Source organism: Ruditapes philippinarum, unplaced genomic scaffold (assembly GCF_026571515.1).
Source record: "Ruditapes philippinarum isolate M1 unplaced genomic scaffold, ASM2657151v2 ctg1048_1_1_1_1, whole genome shotgun sequence".
Taxonomy (NCBI): Eukaryota; Metazoa; Mollusca; class Bivalvia; order Venerida; family Veneridae; genus Ruditapes; species Ruditapes philippinarum.
The window spans coordinates 1-19,153 of NW_026858880.1; the positions used below are offsets into that span (position 1 = coordinate 1).

At 34.2% G+C, this 19,153-nt stretch overlaps 1 protein-coding gene across 1 annotated transcript; it reads right to left on the reverse strand.

Annotated features, from left to right (window-relative positions):
* Positions 1 to 2: 2 nt before the first annotated feature.
* Positions 3 to 16,754, reverse strand: LOC132754560 (tubulin gamma-1 chain; the record flags this gene model as incomplete). The annotated part of the gene is given in 10 exon segments (XM_060745206.1): positions 3 to 131; positions 2,192 to 2,341; positions 4,870 to 4,956; positions 5,409 to 5,535; positions 7,886 to 7,965; positions 10,292 to 10,360; positions 10,965 to 11,132; positions 13,441 to 13,502; positions 14,015 to 14,065; positions 16,597 to 16,754. Coding segments are annotated over 10 exon segments (972 nt in total), but the record flags the coding sequence as incomplete, so codon positions are not given.
* Positions 16,755 to 19,153: the final 2,399 nt, after the last annotated feature.

Sequence of the window (19,153 nt, forward strand, 5' to 3'; positions counted from 1 at the left end):
CTTATGATATTTAATATAGAGATATAACAATGGTTTGTATGTCGTGTTACTGGGGTAGATACCATCATATTCTTAGGCTGTAATAACCTTCTCATTACATCTAGTACCGTTGTTTTTCTCACACTTGCCACCTGATAAACAATGAAATATGACAAACATTTAAACATGATAGACAATGAAAAATTAAATCATGAAAATTGGTACATGATAAACATTGGAAAATGAAATCATGACTATTGGCACATTTCATCATACCTATTAGAACATGTCATAAACATAGGAGCAAGATAAACATTAGAATAGGGTATAAATTAATATTAAAACATGAAAAACATTGAAAAACATTGAAACACGATAAAACACTGAAATCTGATAAACATTAAAATAGATGTTTGTTAAACTGGCATGAGTGAAGGAATGGCAGGACTATCAAGTGCTTATGGTTTGAAATCCTAAGAATTCATAATCTTATACATCTTATTTCTACCTCTATTCTGACAGATATTTTCTTGCACATAAATTCAACTATTAACCATGTTGTAAAATATTAAAAGTCTCAGAGTTGAAACTCCTTATTACAAACATGAAATCCTTACATGAAATACAAATAAAGACTTGATACTTTTTTTAAACCACAAAACCTAACTCCCACTTTAAGACTTGACAAGAATAAAGTGTAATTACATTTCAAACATTTTGTATATATCTTTTTTTTAAACAGTAAAAAGTTATCAACATTTAATGATGATAATTAAAGACTAGAAATGTGTCATCATGCCACGGATGCCCCCGCATGCAGCCAAAATTTCAGATGTTATTATATTTAGTTCCAAATTTGTTTGCACAAATTATTGTTTTCATTTTAAGTTCAAAGCCCTTAAAACTTTTCAATGTTAACACAAACCATTTTCATACAATGTTCAAGGCACTGAAATTATTCAGTCTTATCCTTTTGAAAATAGCATATTTCATATTTGTAGCCAAAATACAAAAAGTATGAGTGCTGAAACTGAAAGTTCAAAATTTTTTCCAATATTCAAGAAAGATTAGTTTGTCCAAAATCATTGAACCACGACCAAATTCAAACTTAAACTGCCTATTCCTAAGATGTATCTATATTATTTTCAAAGTGAAAGGGACAAAACCCTGCCAAAAAATCATCGAACCATGACCTAATTCCAACTTGACCTGCCCATTCCTTTGACATATCCATATGTCAAATTTGAGTTGAATATTTAACACTGTTGGGTAGATAATGAACAGAAACTGTAAATTTCATATTTTTTTCAAAGTGAAAAGGGCATTACTCTGCCAAAAATTATTGAACCATGACCAAATTCGAACTTGACCTTGGCATTCCAAAAAAATATCCATATGTCAAATTTGAGTTGAATGTGTTGTACTGTTGGGGAGATAATAAACAGAAACTGAAAATTTCATATTATTTTCAAAGTAAAAGGAGCATAACTCTGCCAAAAATCATCGAACCATGACCAAATTCAAACTTGACCTGTATTTTCTCATGACATATCCATATGTCAAATTTGAGTTGAATGTGTTGTACCGTTGGGGAGATAATGAACGGAAACTGAAAATTTCATATTATTTTCAAAGTAAAAGGGGCATAACTCTGCCAAAAATCATCGAATCATGACCAAATTCAAACTTGACCCGTATTTTCTCATGACATATCCATATGTCAAATTTGAGTTGAATGTGTTGTACAGTTGGGGAGATAATGAATGGAAACTGAAAATTTCATATTATTTTCAAAGTAAAAGGGGCATAACTCTGCCAAAAATCGTTGAACCATGACCAAATTCGAACTTGACCTGTATTTTCTCATGACATATCCATATGTCAAATTTGAGTTGAATGTGTTGTACCGTTGGGGAGATAATGAACGGAAACTGAAAATTTCATATTATTTTCAAAGTAAAAGGGGCATAACTCTGCCAAAAATCGTTGAACCATGACCAAATTCGAACTTGACCTGTATTTTCTAATGACATATCCATATGTCAAATTTGAGTTGAATATGTGCAACCGTTACTAAGATAATGAATGGAAACTGATGATGACGGAATGACAGAATGACGGAAGGACGGAATGACGGAAGGACGGAATGACGGAAGGACGGAACAGGGAAACACTATATGCCCCGGCCATTACATGGCGGGGGCATAATTACCTGAGCATCTGTAGTAAGTGGAGTGTAACCTGTCATCAGGAAGTGTAATCTTGGTGTGGGTATAAGAGACGCAATTAAACCAATCAGATCATTGTTCATGTAACCAGGGTAACGAAGTGTTGTCGTCGATGTTGACATTACAGTTGATACCTGAAATATAACAAATGTTCAAAACATCTTGTAATATTTTTCACTATTTCAAAACATCTTGTGATATTTTTCACTATTTCAAAACATCTTGTGATATTTTTCACTATTTCAAAACATCTTGTGATATTTTTCACTATTTCAAAACATCTTGTGATATTTTTCACTCTTTCAAAACATCTTGTGATATTTTTCACTATTTCAAAACATCTTGTGATATTTTTCACTCTTTCAAAACATCTTGTGATATTTTTCACTCTTTCAAAACATCTTGTGATATTTTTCACTATTTCAAAACATCTTGTGATATTTTTTTACTATTTCAAAACATCTTGTGATATTTTTTTACAATTTCAAAACATCTTGTGATATTTTTCACTCTTTCAAAACATCTTGTGATATTTTTCACTCTTTCAAAACATCTTGTGATATTTTTCACTAAATACTATCTAAGTTAATACAATGTTTTCCTGAAAGTGCAATGAAAAAAAAAATGCTTTTACTTTGCTTAAAATAATATTAAAGCCTGTTTAATTCACTTCTAAGAGGAGATAAATTATTTAGTCATTTAAGTATTGCTAGATATACTCAGGTTTCTAATTAGGTGTGACAATTTAAGTCAGTCTAGCTGGTAATCCCTTAATGCTAAAACTGCTTTAGTATACCTACATCCACAGTGAAAACGTTAAAAAAAAATACTTTGTTAAATCTGAAATCAGAGCCTTAACAAGAGGGCCATGATGGCCCTGAGGTCGCTCACCTGTATATAGCCCCCCCCCCCCCCCATCCGGCCCAATTTTTACCCAAGGGCTTTTATTTGTTTATTTGAACAGACTTGGTAGACACCCATAAGAAGATGTTTCATGCAAAACATCTAAGTTCTAGCTCATTGGGTTTTTTAAAAGAAGATTTTTTAAGTTTTTACTATACACATAGAGTAAAAAACAATGACACCCCTCGGGCAGGGCCAGTTTTGACCCCTGGACTTTTATTTGAACAAACTTTGTAGATATTTACTTAAAGATGTTTCATGCTTAATATCTAAACTCTAGTTATTTGGGTTTTTTCAAAGAAGATTTTTAAGTTTTTGCTATGTATATAAGGAAAATCAATGACCCCCGGGGCGGGGCCAGTTTTGACCCCAGGGCTTTTATTTGAACATACTTGGTAGACACCCATTAGAACATGTCTCATGCTAAATATCTTAGCTCTAGCTCTTTGGGTTCTTTAAAAGAAGATTTTATAAGTTTTTACTATATGCATATAAGGAAAATCAATGACCCCTGGGGAGGGGCCAATTTGGACCCCAGGGGTTTTATTTGAACAAACTTGGTAGACATTCACTAGAAGATGTTTCATGCCAAATATCTAAGCTCTAGCTCTTACAGTTCTTTAAAAGAAGATTTTTTAAGTTTTTACTATATGCATATAGGGAAAATCAATGACCCCCTGGGGTGGGGCCAATTTTGACCCCAGGGCTTTTATTTGAACAAACTTGGTAGACATTTACTAGAAGATGTTTTATGCCAAATATCTAAGCTCTAGCTCTTACGGTTCTTTAAAAGAAGATTTTTTAAGTTTAAACTATATGCATATAGGGAAAATCAATTACCCCCCGGGGCGGGGCCAATTTTGACCCCAGGGCTTTTATTTGAACAAACTTGGTAGACATTCACTAGAAGATGTTTCATGCCAAATATCTAAGCTCTAGCTCTTTGGGTTCTTTAAAAGAAGATTTTTTAAGTTTTTACTTTATGCATATAGGGAAAATCAATGACCCCCTGGGGCGGGGCCAATTTTGACCCCAGGGCTTTTATTTGAACAAACTTGGTAGACATTCACTAGAAGATGTTTCATGCCAAATATCTAAGCTCTAGCTCTTACAGTTCTTTAAAGGAAGATTTTTTAAGTGTTTACTATATGCATATAGGGAAAATCAATGACCCCCTGGGGCGGGGCCAATTTTGACCCCAGGGCTTTTATTTGAACAAACTTGGTAGACACTCACTAGAAGATGTTTCATGCCAAATATCTTAGCTCTAGCTCTTACAGTTCTTTAAAAGAAGATTTTTTAAGTTTTTACTATATGCATATAGGGAAAATCAATGACCCCCCGGGGGCGGGGCCAATTTTGACCCCAGGGCTTTTATTTGAACAAACTTGGTAGACACTCATTAGAAGATGTTTCATGCCAAATATCTAAGCTCTAGCTCTTAGGGTTGTTTAAAAGAAGATATTTAAAGATTTTTCTTTCGGTTGCCATGGCAACCAGAGTTCTGCATGGAATTAAATTCTTTGAACAATTTTTAAAGGTGACCACCAAAGGAACATTCCTGTGAAGTTTGGATGAAATTGGCTCAGTGGTTTATGAGGAGATGTCATTTAAAGCAAAAGTTTACGGACGGACGACGGACGGACGGACGCCGGACGAAAAGCGATCACAAAAGCTCACCCTGTCACTTTGTGACAGGTGAGCTAAAAATACTAAAATATCTTCAGGGTTTAGGTTAGGTTTATTATCCCATACTTACGAGTTGATTAATTTGTTCGAAAGAAGGAGCATCTATATGTAATCTTTCAGCTGCTATTCTGTTCAATGCTGTGTTGTCTAAAACCACCTGAAATAATGTCTTTCTTGTTAATTTGTTTTGTTAACTATCAGTCAATGTAATTATTTTTCAATCCTATACAATATTTACATATAAACTTAACCTTTAACTGCATGATAGTCTAAGCATTAACAGAGAGCTGGCCTAGTGATTGAAGATCTGATGCTCAACCCATGATCACAAGTTAGAGCGCTACAAGGGTCACATTAATTATTCAAAGTGAGTTCAAGGATGGAGACTTGAGAGAGATGCATATTTGTTCCCAAATCAAGTTGAAAGAAAAATGTAAAATATTAAAATGTAAAACTGAATACTGAACTAACTATTAATGAGATTGATCATCAATATAGGAATCCAAACAAATCTAATTATGAAATATCATTGTACACATTATGATATAACAACTTTGTCCCGGAAAACTAAAACCTATCAGTATTTTTCCATAGGTAAATGAAACTTACGACACAATCTGCATTCTGGGTGAGACGTTTCAGGGTTAATATAGAGTTATATGGCTGCACCACAACATCTGACATCTCATCAAGGTTAGGAAACACAGAGTATGTCTGAATTAATTTCTTTGGAAACCTGTAATTTATATTTACTGAATAATTAAACATCAAAAGAAATGGATTATAATACAGAATTTTGATCAAGGACTTTTATTAGACTTAAGTAAATTTTAATTGGCTAGGATTACATAAAGACACTCAAAGTGTGATATTTTTTTACAAAAGCCCTTAAATTTGTGTAACAGACTTTTCCTACTTTTAACATAGCTAGCTCTAATCCTAGTCATTACAATAATGCATATCAATTAACGCAAAACATTTATGTTAACAAGCAATTATCATAGTATTGCAAGCAATCCATAAGTCCCCTACCGGTAAGAGCCCAAGCAACATTCTGAAGGGCCATTGGCCATTCACTTATGTTCCTATTTTAAGTAAATTTGTTAAAAAAGTTATTTAAAAGTAATTACAGGAAACAGTTTTAATGTACAGACAGACAGACTGAAGGTCACTCTAAAGTTATTTTTTAAACATCCCTGTTATCAAAATATAACATTTTTAAAATCCTATCATGATTGAAAAAGTTGGAGTAAAAATTACCAATTTCTCAAGTTCAAAATGGGCATAATTCTGGAAATAGTCTTGCTAGAGTATTGAGCACTCACAAATGTTGAGTGATAATAAGGAACATTTATATGAAGTTTGAAGTAGATACATTCAAAAAAAGAAGTTATTAAAAGGAACAATGTTTTTTTTTCCATGAAAATTTTAAGTTCAAGGGAGGTAATTCTAATAAATTTTGTGCTAGAGTTGTAAACTTTGTCACATATGATGTGGTTGATGACAAGCAACTTAAATTTAAAGTTTGAAGAAAATACCTTAAGAAATAAAGAACTTATAGTGAAAAAACTTAAAAACTAGAATCAGAAATCTTTAAATTCAGTCTATTTGTTGCCATAGCAATCAGAATTTTCAACATAGGAAAATAAGAAAAGGATGTGCATAATTTCCATACTGCCATCTACCCATATGTCAAATTTCAAAAAAATATTTTCAGTACTTTTTGTGTTATCACTGGATCCAAGTTACGTGTAAAATTTGCCATATTTTCAGTCTATTTGTTGCCATAGCAACCAGAATTTTCAACATAGGAAGAAAAAGAAAATAAAGGGGCATAATCTCCATACTGCCATCTATCCATATACACTGTAGCCTCGATAACTCTCTCTTCATTATAACGCTAATCTCAGTATAGCGCTCATAGAACTTGGCTCCCAAATAAAAAATTTAAAAAAAACTTCCCAAAAAAAAAAAATTTTTTTTTTTTAAGTAGACTTAGATTGATAGCGCGCTATAACGCTTGCTCAATTTGATAGTCAAGTACAATAAACAATTGTTATTTGGACATTTATGATCGCCAAAGGTGTGAAAAACATGACAGGTAAGCGTTTATGCGCTCTTTTGTTGTTTTACCTGTACATCAGTCAGGCATCAAATTGTTTCCAAAATCTCAAATTCATATCATAACTGTGACATGGGCAACCGGTGTCGAGTATAAATAAACTAAAATTCACACACATATATGTGACATGTAAACCTTGTTGAATTAAATAACCCACACAAGCCCAGAATCAATTTACAATCCTGCACTGTAAATAGAGCTGCCAAGATGGGAAGTAATTGGCGTTTGATTAACTAGGGGACACAACTAAAGCTGGATTGTAAGTTGTGTCCCCTAGTTAATAAAACGTCATTACAGTAATGGCTACCTGTTTTACACTACATTCATGATTTATAATTTTCTTTCGAAAGTTTTTCCTTTCTTTTAAATATAATTAGTATTATTTGTGAATATAATATATGTTTACATCATTGAATGGTTTTAGAAAAAGATAATGTCGATATTCATTGAACAGTAAGTAAAAAAATCAGCGTTAAATATATATGCAGTGGGTGGGGTAATGCGGTAATTTCGCAATGAGCGTTCTAATGAGAGCCTCGTTAGAACGCGGTGTTGAGACATTGGACCCCAACATGAGCGTTTTAATGAGGCTGAAGTGTATCAAGTTTCATAAAAATATTTTCAGTACTTTTTGCGTTATCGCGGGATCCAGGTTATGTGTAAAATTTGCCATATTTTCAGTCTATTTGTTGCCATAGCAACCAGAATTTTCAACATAGGAAGAAAAGAAAAAGACGTGCATAATCTCCATACTGCCATCTATCCATATACCAAGTTTCATTAAAATATTTTAAGTACTTTTTGCGTTATCGCGGGATCCAGTTTTGTGGACGGACGGACGGACTGACAGACGGACGGAGGGTAAACCTAAAGTCCCCTCTGGTAAACCGGTAGGGGACTAATAAGAACACAATAGGAGAGATTTTGTTCTTCTCAAACTTATATATATTATAGAATAGGTTACCTGTCATTTAAACGTTCAAGTATGTATGACCCCATACCAGAGCCTGTCCCTCCAGCTATAGAATGACACAGTACAAAGCCCTGTAAAACAACAGTATGTTTTATTCAATAGAATATTAAACAGTAAGAGAGTCACAATGATAAAATATGTTATAACATTGATGATATAAAACTAACAGAGGTGATCAAGTCTTAAACAAGAGGGCCATGATGGCCCTAGATCGCTCACCTGAATTATCAAACTCATCCAAACAATTACCTAGACAAGCATTCTGACCAAGTCTCATGACAGGTGAGTCAAAAATGTGACCACTACAGTGTTAACAAGGATTATCCATATTTGAGCAGTGCGACCTAGTTTTTTACCCAGGTGACACATATTCAAACTTGACCTAGAAATCATCAAAACAAACTTTCAGACCAATTTCCAGGATACTTGGATCAAAACAGTAGCAACTAGAGTGTTAACAAGATTTTTCTATTTTTAGCTCCGGTGACGTAGTTTCACATGCGATTTCGAACTCATCCAAGCAATTACCTAGACAAGCATTCTGACCAAGTTTGATGATAATGGAGTCGAAAATGTGACCACTAGAATGTTAACAAGGTTTTTCCATATTTGGGCGGTGTGACCTAGTTTTTCATCCAAGATGACCCATGTTCGATCTTGACTTAGAAATCATCAAAACAAACTTTCAGACCAATTAACAGAATATTTGGATCACAACAGTAGCCACTAGAGTGTTAACAAGATTTTTCTATTTTTAGCTCCTGTGACCTAGTTTTTCATCCGAGATGTCCCATGTTCGATTTATTCCCAGCAATGACCTAGACAAGTTTCCTGACCAAGTTTGATGACAATTGAGTCAAAATTGTGACCACTAGAGTGTTAACAAGGTTTTTCTATTTTTAGCTCCTGTGACCTAGTTTTTCATCCGAGATGACCCATGTTTCGAACTCATCGGAGTTATTACCTAGACAAGCATCTTGATCAAGTTTGATGATGATTGATGCAAAAATGTGACCGCTAAAGTGTTAACAAGGTTTTTCTATTTTTAGCTCCGGTGACCTACTTTTTCATCCGAGATGACCCATGTTCGAACTCATCCAAGCTATCAACTAGATAAGCATCCTGACCAAGTTTGATGATGATTGATGCAAAAATGTGACCGCTAGAGTGTTAACAAGGTTTTTCTATTTATAGCTCCGGTGACCTAGTTTTTCATCCGAGATGACCCATATTCGAACTCATCCGAGCTATTATCTAAACAAGCATCCTGACAAAGTTTGATGATGATTGGGTCAAAAATGTGACCACTAGAGTGGTCACAAGGTTTTTCTATTTTTAGCTCCTGTGACCTAGTTTTTCATCAGAGATGACCCATGTTCGAACTCATCCAAGCAATTGACTAGACAAGCATTCTGACCAAGTTTGATGATGATTGGTTCAAAAATGTGACCACTAGAGTGTTCACAAGGTTTTTCTATTTATAGCTCCTGTGACCTACTTTTTCATCCGAGATGACCCATGTTCGAACTCATCCGAGCTATCACCTAGACAAACATCCTGACCAAGTTTGATGATGATTGGGTCAAAAATGTGACCTCTAGAGTGTTCACAAGGTTTTTCTATTTTTAGCTCTTGTTACCTAGTTTTTCATCTGAGATGACCCATGTTCGAACTCATCCGAGCTTTCAACTAGATAAGCATCCTGACCAAGTTTGATGATGATTGAGGCAAAAATGCGACCGCTAGAGTGTTCACAAGCAATTGTGGACGGCCGGACGGACGACGGACATTCATCGATCCTAAAAGCTCACCCTGAGCAAGCTCAGGTGAGCTAAAAACAAAAACTAAATTTCCCCTTTGTTGAGTAAAGGGCTGCAAAGTTCAACATATTGATAAATATAAATAAAAACTTAAAATCAGAAAAAAATATTTAAAAGATGTAACGTAAAGTAGACCTAAAGGCACAACCACAGCACCTTGACTATTTCTCTACTTAATTTGTATAATGGACTTGCTTAGCTTTGAAATTTTAGTCCTTTATAAGTATTTTTCAGAATAATGACTTGTACATTATAACATAACTGCTGTATTCATGACAATAACTAGTCAAGATGAGCACCAGACAATATTTTTATAAGAACCAAGGCTAGCCTGGATGCATATCGGAAAAGACTTGTCACTTTTGTGCTCTAGAACTTAAGCTCTTACTGATTAATTATACAATGTTGCCTGTTAATTTGAATGTAAAAATGTTTAAATGAACAACTTATGTAAACCACTTAGTATTATCTTACTATTAACTTATTAAGAAGAAAACGGCAAATAAATTTTAGCAAACTTCCATTTTACTACAGATCTATAAAGATTAAAGATTTATAAAGAAGCTTGACTAGATACCTCAAGACTGTCACTGCCATCAGCTTCTCTATCTATAATATCAAACACTTCCTCATACAGTTGTTCTGCCTGAAATAATACAAGTAAGTCGTGAATCCAATACAAGTGTAATAAACAACAAATAATGGTAAGCACATTACCTTTGTTTTGATAATTAATTACAGACTTGCATCTACTTTAACCCTATTCTGACTTAATATCACCTTCATAAGTCAAAGAATTCAACAAAATCCACACATCCACTCTCTGTAAAACAACTTCATCTTTACAACAGTATTAATATTTCCCAAATTCAGACTTCACATCATATTAATCTCTCTTGAGAAGTATCTCTCAGCAACAAACCAAACCATTTTTTTGTGTTTATTGGTCTATAGAGGTTGTGTACATGTATGTATCAGTTAGAAAGGAACATTAAACACATTACAAACAATAGGCACTAGCAAAGTATTGTCTAACATATTGCAGGAGATGTCACCCATCTTCAAGGTCAAAATGAGAGCCTGCTTTTTTTAAAATAGACTTTCTCCTGCCCACCACTGACATACTTTTAACATAACAAAAATAATGCTATGCTCAATAAAGTTTACCAATACTGTCCTCCAATATGAAATCAATGGTAAACAGTACAGACCTTCTTTTTTTTTAAACTTTTTCTAAATTATGTACTCACCTGGCCATAGCCACTGGCCCAGTTGTTACCAGCACCTCCTCCATGTTTTGACAGGTAAATATTTTCAGGATTATACAAGTTACTGTATGGGGAATTCATGATTGTGTTTATCACTCTAGGCTCAAGATCCAAGAGAACTGCACGAGGAATGTAATGCTCATCATCAGCCTGTTCATTTAAATATAATACAATAGTCACTAATATATGTTCAGGAATATTCAGTCAGAAGAATTTTTACACTCAGAAAAATATGAAAGGAGTTACATTTGTATTCAGTGAAATAATGCAAATCTTATTTTTCATTGAACCCTTTCTTCTTAACCTGCTGATTTTCTATAGTGGTTTTCCCTTCTTAAATCTTTGAGATTGGGACAATTTGTATAAAATTTAAGGAATTTCCATAACAAAATACTAAACATTCAGCAACCAACAGCAAAGAAACCTTGTCAGTCAGCAATAGAACCTTGTCAGACAGCAATAGAACTTTGTCAGACAGCATATAACCTTGTCAGACAGCAGTAGAACCTTGTCAGGCAGCAATAGTACCTTGTCAGTCAGCAATAGAACCTTGTCAGACAGCAATAGAACTTTGTCAGACAGCAGTAGTACCTTGTCGGACAGCAATAGTACCTTGTCAGACAGCAATAGAACCTTGTCGGACAGCAATAGAACCTTGTCAGACAGCAATAGAACTTTGTCAGACAGCAGTAGTACCTTGTCAGACAGCAATAGAACCTTGTCGGACAGCAATAGAACCTTGTCAGACAGCAGTAGTACCTTGTCAGACAGCAATAGAACCTTGTCGGACAGCAATAGAACCTTGTCAGACAGCAATAGAACTTTGTCAGACAGCAGTAGTACCTTGTCAGACAGCAAATAGTACCTTGTCAGACAGCAATAGAACCTTGTCGGACAGCAATAGAACCTTGTCAGACAGCAATAGAACTTTGTCAGACAGTAGTAGTACCTTGTCAGACAGCAATAGAACCTTGTCGGACAGCAATAGAACCTTGTCAGACAGCAATAGAACTTTGTCAGACAGCAGTAGTACCTTGTCAGACAGCAATAGAACCTTGTTGGACAGCAATAGAACCTTGTCAGACAGCAATAGAACTTTGTCAGACAGCAGTAGTACCTTGTCAGACAGTAATAGAACCTTGTCGGACAGCAATAGAACCTTGTCAGACAGCAATAGAACTTTGTCAGACAGCAGTAGTACCTTGTCAGACAGCAATAGAACCTTGTCAGACAGCAATAGAACCTTGTCAGACAGCAATAGAACCTTGTTAGACAGCAAAAGAACCTTGTCAGACAGCATAGAACTTTGTCAGACAGCATATAACCTTGTCAGAAGAAAGCAACAGAAACCTTGTCAGACAGCAACAGAAACTTTGTCAGACAGCAATAGAACCTTGTCAGACAGCAAAAGAACCTTGTTAGACAGCAAAAGAACCTTGTCAGACAGCATAGAACTTTGTCAGACAGCATATAACCTTGTCAGAAGAAAGCAACAGAAACATTGTCAGATAGCAATAGAACCTTGTCAATTAGCAATAGAAAGCTTGTCAGACAGCAATAGAACCTTGTCAGACAGCAATAGAACCTTGTCAGACAGATAGAACCTTGTTAGACAGCAAAAGAACCTTGTCAGACAGCATAGAACTTTGTCAGACAGCATATAACCTTGTCAGAAGAAAGCAACAGAAACATTGTCAGATAGCAATAGAACCTTGTCAATTAGCAATAGAAAGCTTGTCAGACAGCAATAGAACCTTGTCAGACAGCAATAGAACCTTGTCAGACAGCAATTGAACCTTGTCAGACAGCAATAGAACCTTGTCAGACAGCAATAGAACCTTGTCAGACAGCAAAGAACCTTGTTAATTAGCAATAGAAAGCTTGTCAGACAGCAATAGAACATTGTCAGACAGCATAAGAACCTTGTCAGACAGCAATTGAACCAAGTCAGACAGCAATTGAACCTTGTCAGACAGCAATAGAACCATGTCAGACAGCAATAGAACCTTGTCAGACAGCAAAAGAACCTTGTCAGACAGCAAAAGAACCTTGTCAATAAGCAATAGAAAGCTTGTCAGACAGCAATAGAACCTTGTCAGACAGCATAAGAACCTTGTCAGACAGCAATTGAACCTTGTCAGACAGCAATAGAACCATGTCAGACAGCATTAAAGTGAAGGTTAACCTGGCTTTATACTGGTAGCAAAGGCAAACCATTTTTGGTCAAGCTGGATAGGGGTTAAGTCCATTGGAAGGATTTACCTGCAACGAAACTGTATGAAACAATGGAAGTGAATGGCTACACAGTTCATTTCCGCTTAGGAAGTATACATCATTACTAGGCCAAAACTACTTTAAACAGTTTTTTAAGGGTTTAACTGCCTTTAGTTAAATTAAACAAGTTGGTCAATAATGCATTTTTTTCCTAAGATGCTTAAGGGCTTTAATCAAAGTTTACCTGATAAAAGAATACATCTTTTCTATCTGTGCCCTCAGTGGCAAAATCTTCCAGCATACCACCTGAAAATAACGATAAAACTTACAATGAACAAAAGCCATTTTACAAATTACATGTACTGACATTCAAGCAAAAAGAACAATATACATTTAGGAAAATAGTCTAATATAATGAATTCAAGTGATTATTGTTATCTAAATTGACTGCTTTAATCTTATTTCCATTCAAATCAATATAGCACTCATTTGAATCAATTCACTTATCTCAAGTTACCCCAATATATCAGCTAGACTACCCTCTTTTTATGAATAAATGGATTAATACATAAAATATTTCCCAATCAAATCACAGGATTTTTATTAGTCGTAGTAATTTCAGACCAATCAAATACCCAAGATTAGAGTTAAAACTTGGAGAATTTCTTTATAACCTTGGACTCTTTGTCTTTGTTACATTATAGATAAAATTGATGGAGACATTAGTTGAACAAACTTAATGAATTAAATCAAAAAGACATAAGTCATAGATGAAAGCTACCAAAGTAACCCTGATCTTTATAACATAGAACTATTACCTGGACTAATGCCATGCTCTGCACAAAGCTGTTTCCAAAACTCCATACCAACTGAAAGAAGAATTGAATGCAAAACGTGAATAGTATAGTGTTTTCAATTTTTACTGCAGAAGCTACAGTTCTGTATACACACTGGCATGTCTATGTCCCCTTGGAGGTAGGTGACCGTTTTTTGCACATGACACATCGTGTCATTATTGTGAGTAATTGTGGTAAGTATTTACAAAATCCCTTCAGAGATAAGAAAGTTATGGACCGGACACAACATATACCCTCAAATAGACAATGTTGACCTTGAATGAGCAAGTGTGTCCTTGACCCTGGAGGTAGGGATCTGGTTGTTGCTCATGACACATCGTCTTATTATAACAAACATTTGTGCAAAGTTATTTCAAATTCCTTTCATAAATGACAATGTTATAGACCGGACACAAAAGTGTGACGGACAGACAGATGTTCCAAATAAATGGACTAAGGGGCAATTTCTTTTGTCATTTTCTTTTGTTTAATAAAGGGTCATGGTTTCTTATTCTATTGTTACAGAATAAACTCTATTGTTCTTTTTATTTCTGTTTACAGTTACATGGCTCCCTACTTCTCTTAAATAGCACCGACAGACGGACGGAGCCTATTTCTATATCCCTCTTTTTTCTTTGAAAAGGCGGAGGACACCAAGCAATTACCATAGTATTGCAAGCAATACAAAAGTCCCCTACCAAATAGAACTGCAGCAACATTCTCAAGGGCCATTGGCCATTCAATAAGCCATTGTGAAAGACATGAATGAACACTAAATATTCTGAGTTCTTAGTTTGTCTGTATCATAGTAATGCGTTAAGATTTCTAGTAACTGAATTGTGTTTATACAACAGATGATCAAAAGATCCAATTTTCTCTGGATGAATATGTATAAATAACATTTCAACTTTTCTCCAAGTACATTTGTTACAGACAGGCAGAGGGTAAACCTGAAGTCCCCTCCGGTTAAACTATATAGGGGACTAAAAATAGATGAGCTTATAATATAAATCCATAGTACCTATTCAATGATAACACATTGACTGGTATATTTTCACATTGAGAGGAGAGAACACAACTGTGTTAAGCTTTGTATATTACTGCAATTAGGCATAAATTTAGTCTAGCTAAAAGTTCTAGCCGTACATGAGTCAAGTAAGGCTAGCCAGGACACACTGTATTGTCTAGCCGTACGGCACTTTTCAAAATTATATGGTGTTCAAAAATGCCTTTTTATTTATATATTTTTATGTCTTTAAACAAGTATTTTAACCAAGAACCCTCATTTGTCCTCTAATACTCTAATAAAGATGCTCCACCATTTTGTCAAAAAGAAAAGAAAACGAATGAAATACAAGCATTGTCATCTTATAAAAAGTATCAAAGGTACATGACACATGATACAAAGTACATTGTATATGTGTGTGCAAAGTTATGTTTATGATTTAATAATAACTAGAAATGTGTCAATAGGACAGGGATGCCCCCACACGCCACTGTTCTGTCAATCTTATGACTCTAGGTCAAATATTTTTTGGTCTACATGTGCTACAAGTTGAAAACTAAAAATCAACAAACGACCATATTTCTGTTAAATTTGGTCGCAGCAAAAATTCCTTCCTTTACTACCATCTACACATTAGGGTTGCTGTCCCTTGAAGTTTAAGCAAAATCTGCCATCTGGTTTAAGAGGAGTTGCATTCACAAAATTTCTACATAGTTTATAGTGAAAAAATCAACAAAGGGCCATAATTCTGTTAAATTTGGTTGCAGCGAAAATTCCTTCCTAGACTACCATTCTACACATTAAGGTTGTTCATCCCTGGAAGTTTAAGCAAAATCTGCCATCCGGTTTAAGAGAAGTTGCGTTCACAAGATTTCGGGACGTACGGACGGACGCAATTATCTGATCCCAACAATTATTTTCGGTGCTTTTTTTCATTTTTAAAGGTGTTCAAAATTAAGTTTATTGAAACAAAACAAAAAGGGATTATTTATTATAATAATTATGTGAACGATTTCAATTGATGTTATTCAACTGCAACTAAATGCCAAGTCTAAGGACAGTGTTCGAAATGAGCAGTAGTCCTATAGCCCCCGACTATTAAATTTCTCCTCAGGCTACCAACTTTTCACAGTAACAAGCCTGACCAGGCTACTGTATTTTCAGAGGCAATATGAACAACTGTTTGAAATGAATCATGCTAGTGAAATGTCATTTTGGATAGTGAATATTCCAATCTGGTAGTTTGACCAGCCTAGTCGATTCAAATCCTAATTTCTAACACTGTAACTTGAAAGGAAGAAGTTTTCAAAAATTTTACAGACAGAAATAATACTTAAAAGATTTAAAGCACCAAAATGAATACTTAAGGTACGTGGTTGGATAGCAACTAAAATTATTGGCTTTAACTTGTGGACTATTGGTTAACATTTATCAGATCATGACACATTTATGTGACATAAATATTGAGATTTGTTTTGATACGTTTTTGGTCTGCACAAATAAAATGTCAGTAAATTCTACTTTTTAACAATGTCAATGCAAAATAAATGTTTATTACTTTGGTTCCCACATTGTCCCAGTTGTAATGTAATTATTTCTCGAGGCATTCTAAATTAAAACAGCACGTAAAGCCTGAAAACTTCAAAATTTCTTTCTAAAGTTCCGCGGCAACCATATCTTGTAGACTAGTTTTCAAGAGAAATTGTGAATTTGTGAAAATGAGCGAAAAGATCATTTAAGTCACGAAAGGATAAAAAAAGCTAAAATCTTTTGTCCAATTATATATATAAAAAAAGATTAAATGGTTCATTGTTTGAATTTAAAGATGTTAATCAGATTTTTTTCTCTTTTTTTATATAATAATTCACACAATTGTGAGTTTGATAACCAAAACAGGACTGTAGATTTTACTTAGTGTCCTTAGTCGCCTTCTATTTTTCATAGAACTTCATAGAACCACGTAGTGACGTATTCAAGTGAATAATAACGAGGCCAAATAAAGCTTGACACTAAGTATGTTAGTATTCATCCGTAGCTGTTCTACAGAAATTAGAAACATTCTCATGTCGCTATCGCTCCCGTCGAAGTTTCTAATCTCTGTAGAACAGCACGGATGAACACTAACATATACTTAGAACTTATTTTAACTTTACAATGGTAATAAACATATTATATCAAACTAAAGATGAATACACATATATAAATAATATCTAATAATTAAAAATAAAAGTTAAATAAGATTTTGTGAGCATTTGCGACGAGTCAAATTTTGCCCCATATTGTAAAACGAAGCTCAAGGACATTTTTGATGCGATGTGTCATATGACAACAATCAATAAAAAAAAACTCAAGAATGCTCAAGACCGCAAGAAGTGGGAAAGGCATAGAAAAAAACTTTTGGAATCAACACAAAGTATCAAATGGGTGTGACCCTGATAATATAAAGCCAATAATCATCATCCCTATCGCTGACACATGTACTCTCCCCTATTCTTTAGAGCTTCATAAAATTCTGAAGAATCTTCGGAATTTCATAAAATTATGGAAGTAATCCTCAACAATGGAAATGTACAAATACAGCTCTAATAGAGGAAACGTGACAGGTAAAACCACATAAACTACTGACCAATTTCCTTAATAGGTTTAGTCTGTAAAACTCTTTATCACGACCATTGTTACATCATAGTTAACGACCTTTCCGCATCAGTATTGCCAATAAAAAATCTAACAAAAACCAAATACAAAAACACACACAAAAAACAACAACAACAGGGGGAGGCTAAATGGGTCAAAAGTTTCTAAGATGAGAGGCACCAATCTGTAATACATATTAGATAGATCTATCTCTTAAGCTATACCAGTGAATTTTGAAGTCCGCCAGGGTCGGTGGTGCACAGACGCTTTTTCTTTCTCTTATACATAAATGGCACATTAACTAAATTTTTATGCAGTGAGTAGACAGTCTGTTAATTACAATTATTGAACGCTTTAAAGACCTCTGGGAAGGTCAACTCTCTAATGTTGTTAAAAAATAAAAAAAACTATAACATATAATTAAACTAAACATTAAAGACCCCAAACAAATCCGGTGCAACCAGCGCTTAACACTATTTATTAACAGAGAAAAGGTATAATGTTAATTGATCAAGAGGTGGTCATGTGGTACCTTAGATTACTGAAACACATGCATTTTCCAGTGTCACTATAAGTCAGATTACAAGACCCATTCCAAATGGCAAATATGCTTATTTTTTCTCAATCTTAAAAAATCTCAATTAAACTGAAATTTTCGATATCAAAACAAACAAATTTTGTTTGAATTCATTTCAGTATATGGTATCAGACACATGTTTTTCAAATTTAAATGTATTTTTAATATGATTTATATGTTTAACAGTTTAGCACAATTCAGAATACTATGCCAAAAGAGCATAAAGGAGGTTTCAAAAGGTACGACACAAAATTTCCGAAACGGGGCAATGTACTTTTCACTAAAATGGCTAGGAAAAGGCCTGAAACAATTTTATATACGTAAAATTATAAAAGAAATCAATATTTTGATTTCAAAGTCAAAGATTAAGCTAGAGCATGTCACATATGAAGGAACAAAAAGAAAAGGAAATGTCAAAAAAGTAAAACATATTGATGAACACAAGAGAGGTTTAACAGAAAACACAGATAGATTTTTTAATTGTTATTAACAATGGAATGATCAGACAAAAAAAAGACACAACAGGAAAAAACAAACAGTTTCAGTTACTCCTATGTTTTAATCTTTTAGTTTTATTATATTTCTTTTGTACAATGTATAATTATACGCACGATACACAAATTCACAATTTTAGAAACATAATCATCAATAATCATCCAGCCTACATGCAAAAGGGTTGGGCCAAAAGTTCTTACAACAGTATGCATTTACCCATGGTTATTGTGGTCCTTACCCGCTTTTAAAATTGAAAAGATCTATTTTTATTAGAAACCCTGTTAAGTTTAGTTTTATCGGTATTTTTAAGAGCAAATAATATAAATATTTTTTTCATTTAGTATCCAAACCACCCCTTATTTCATTTACAGGTATATAATGAGCCCTATTTAAGACACTCCCCACTCGG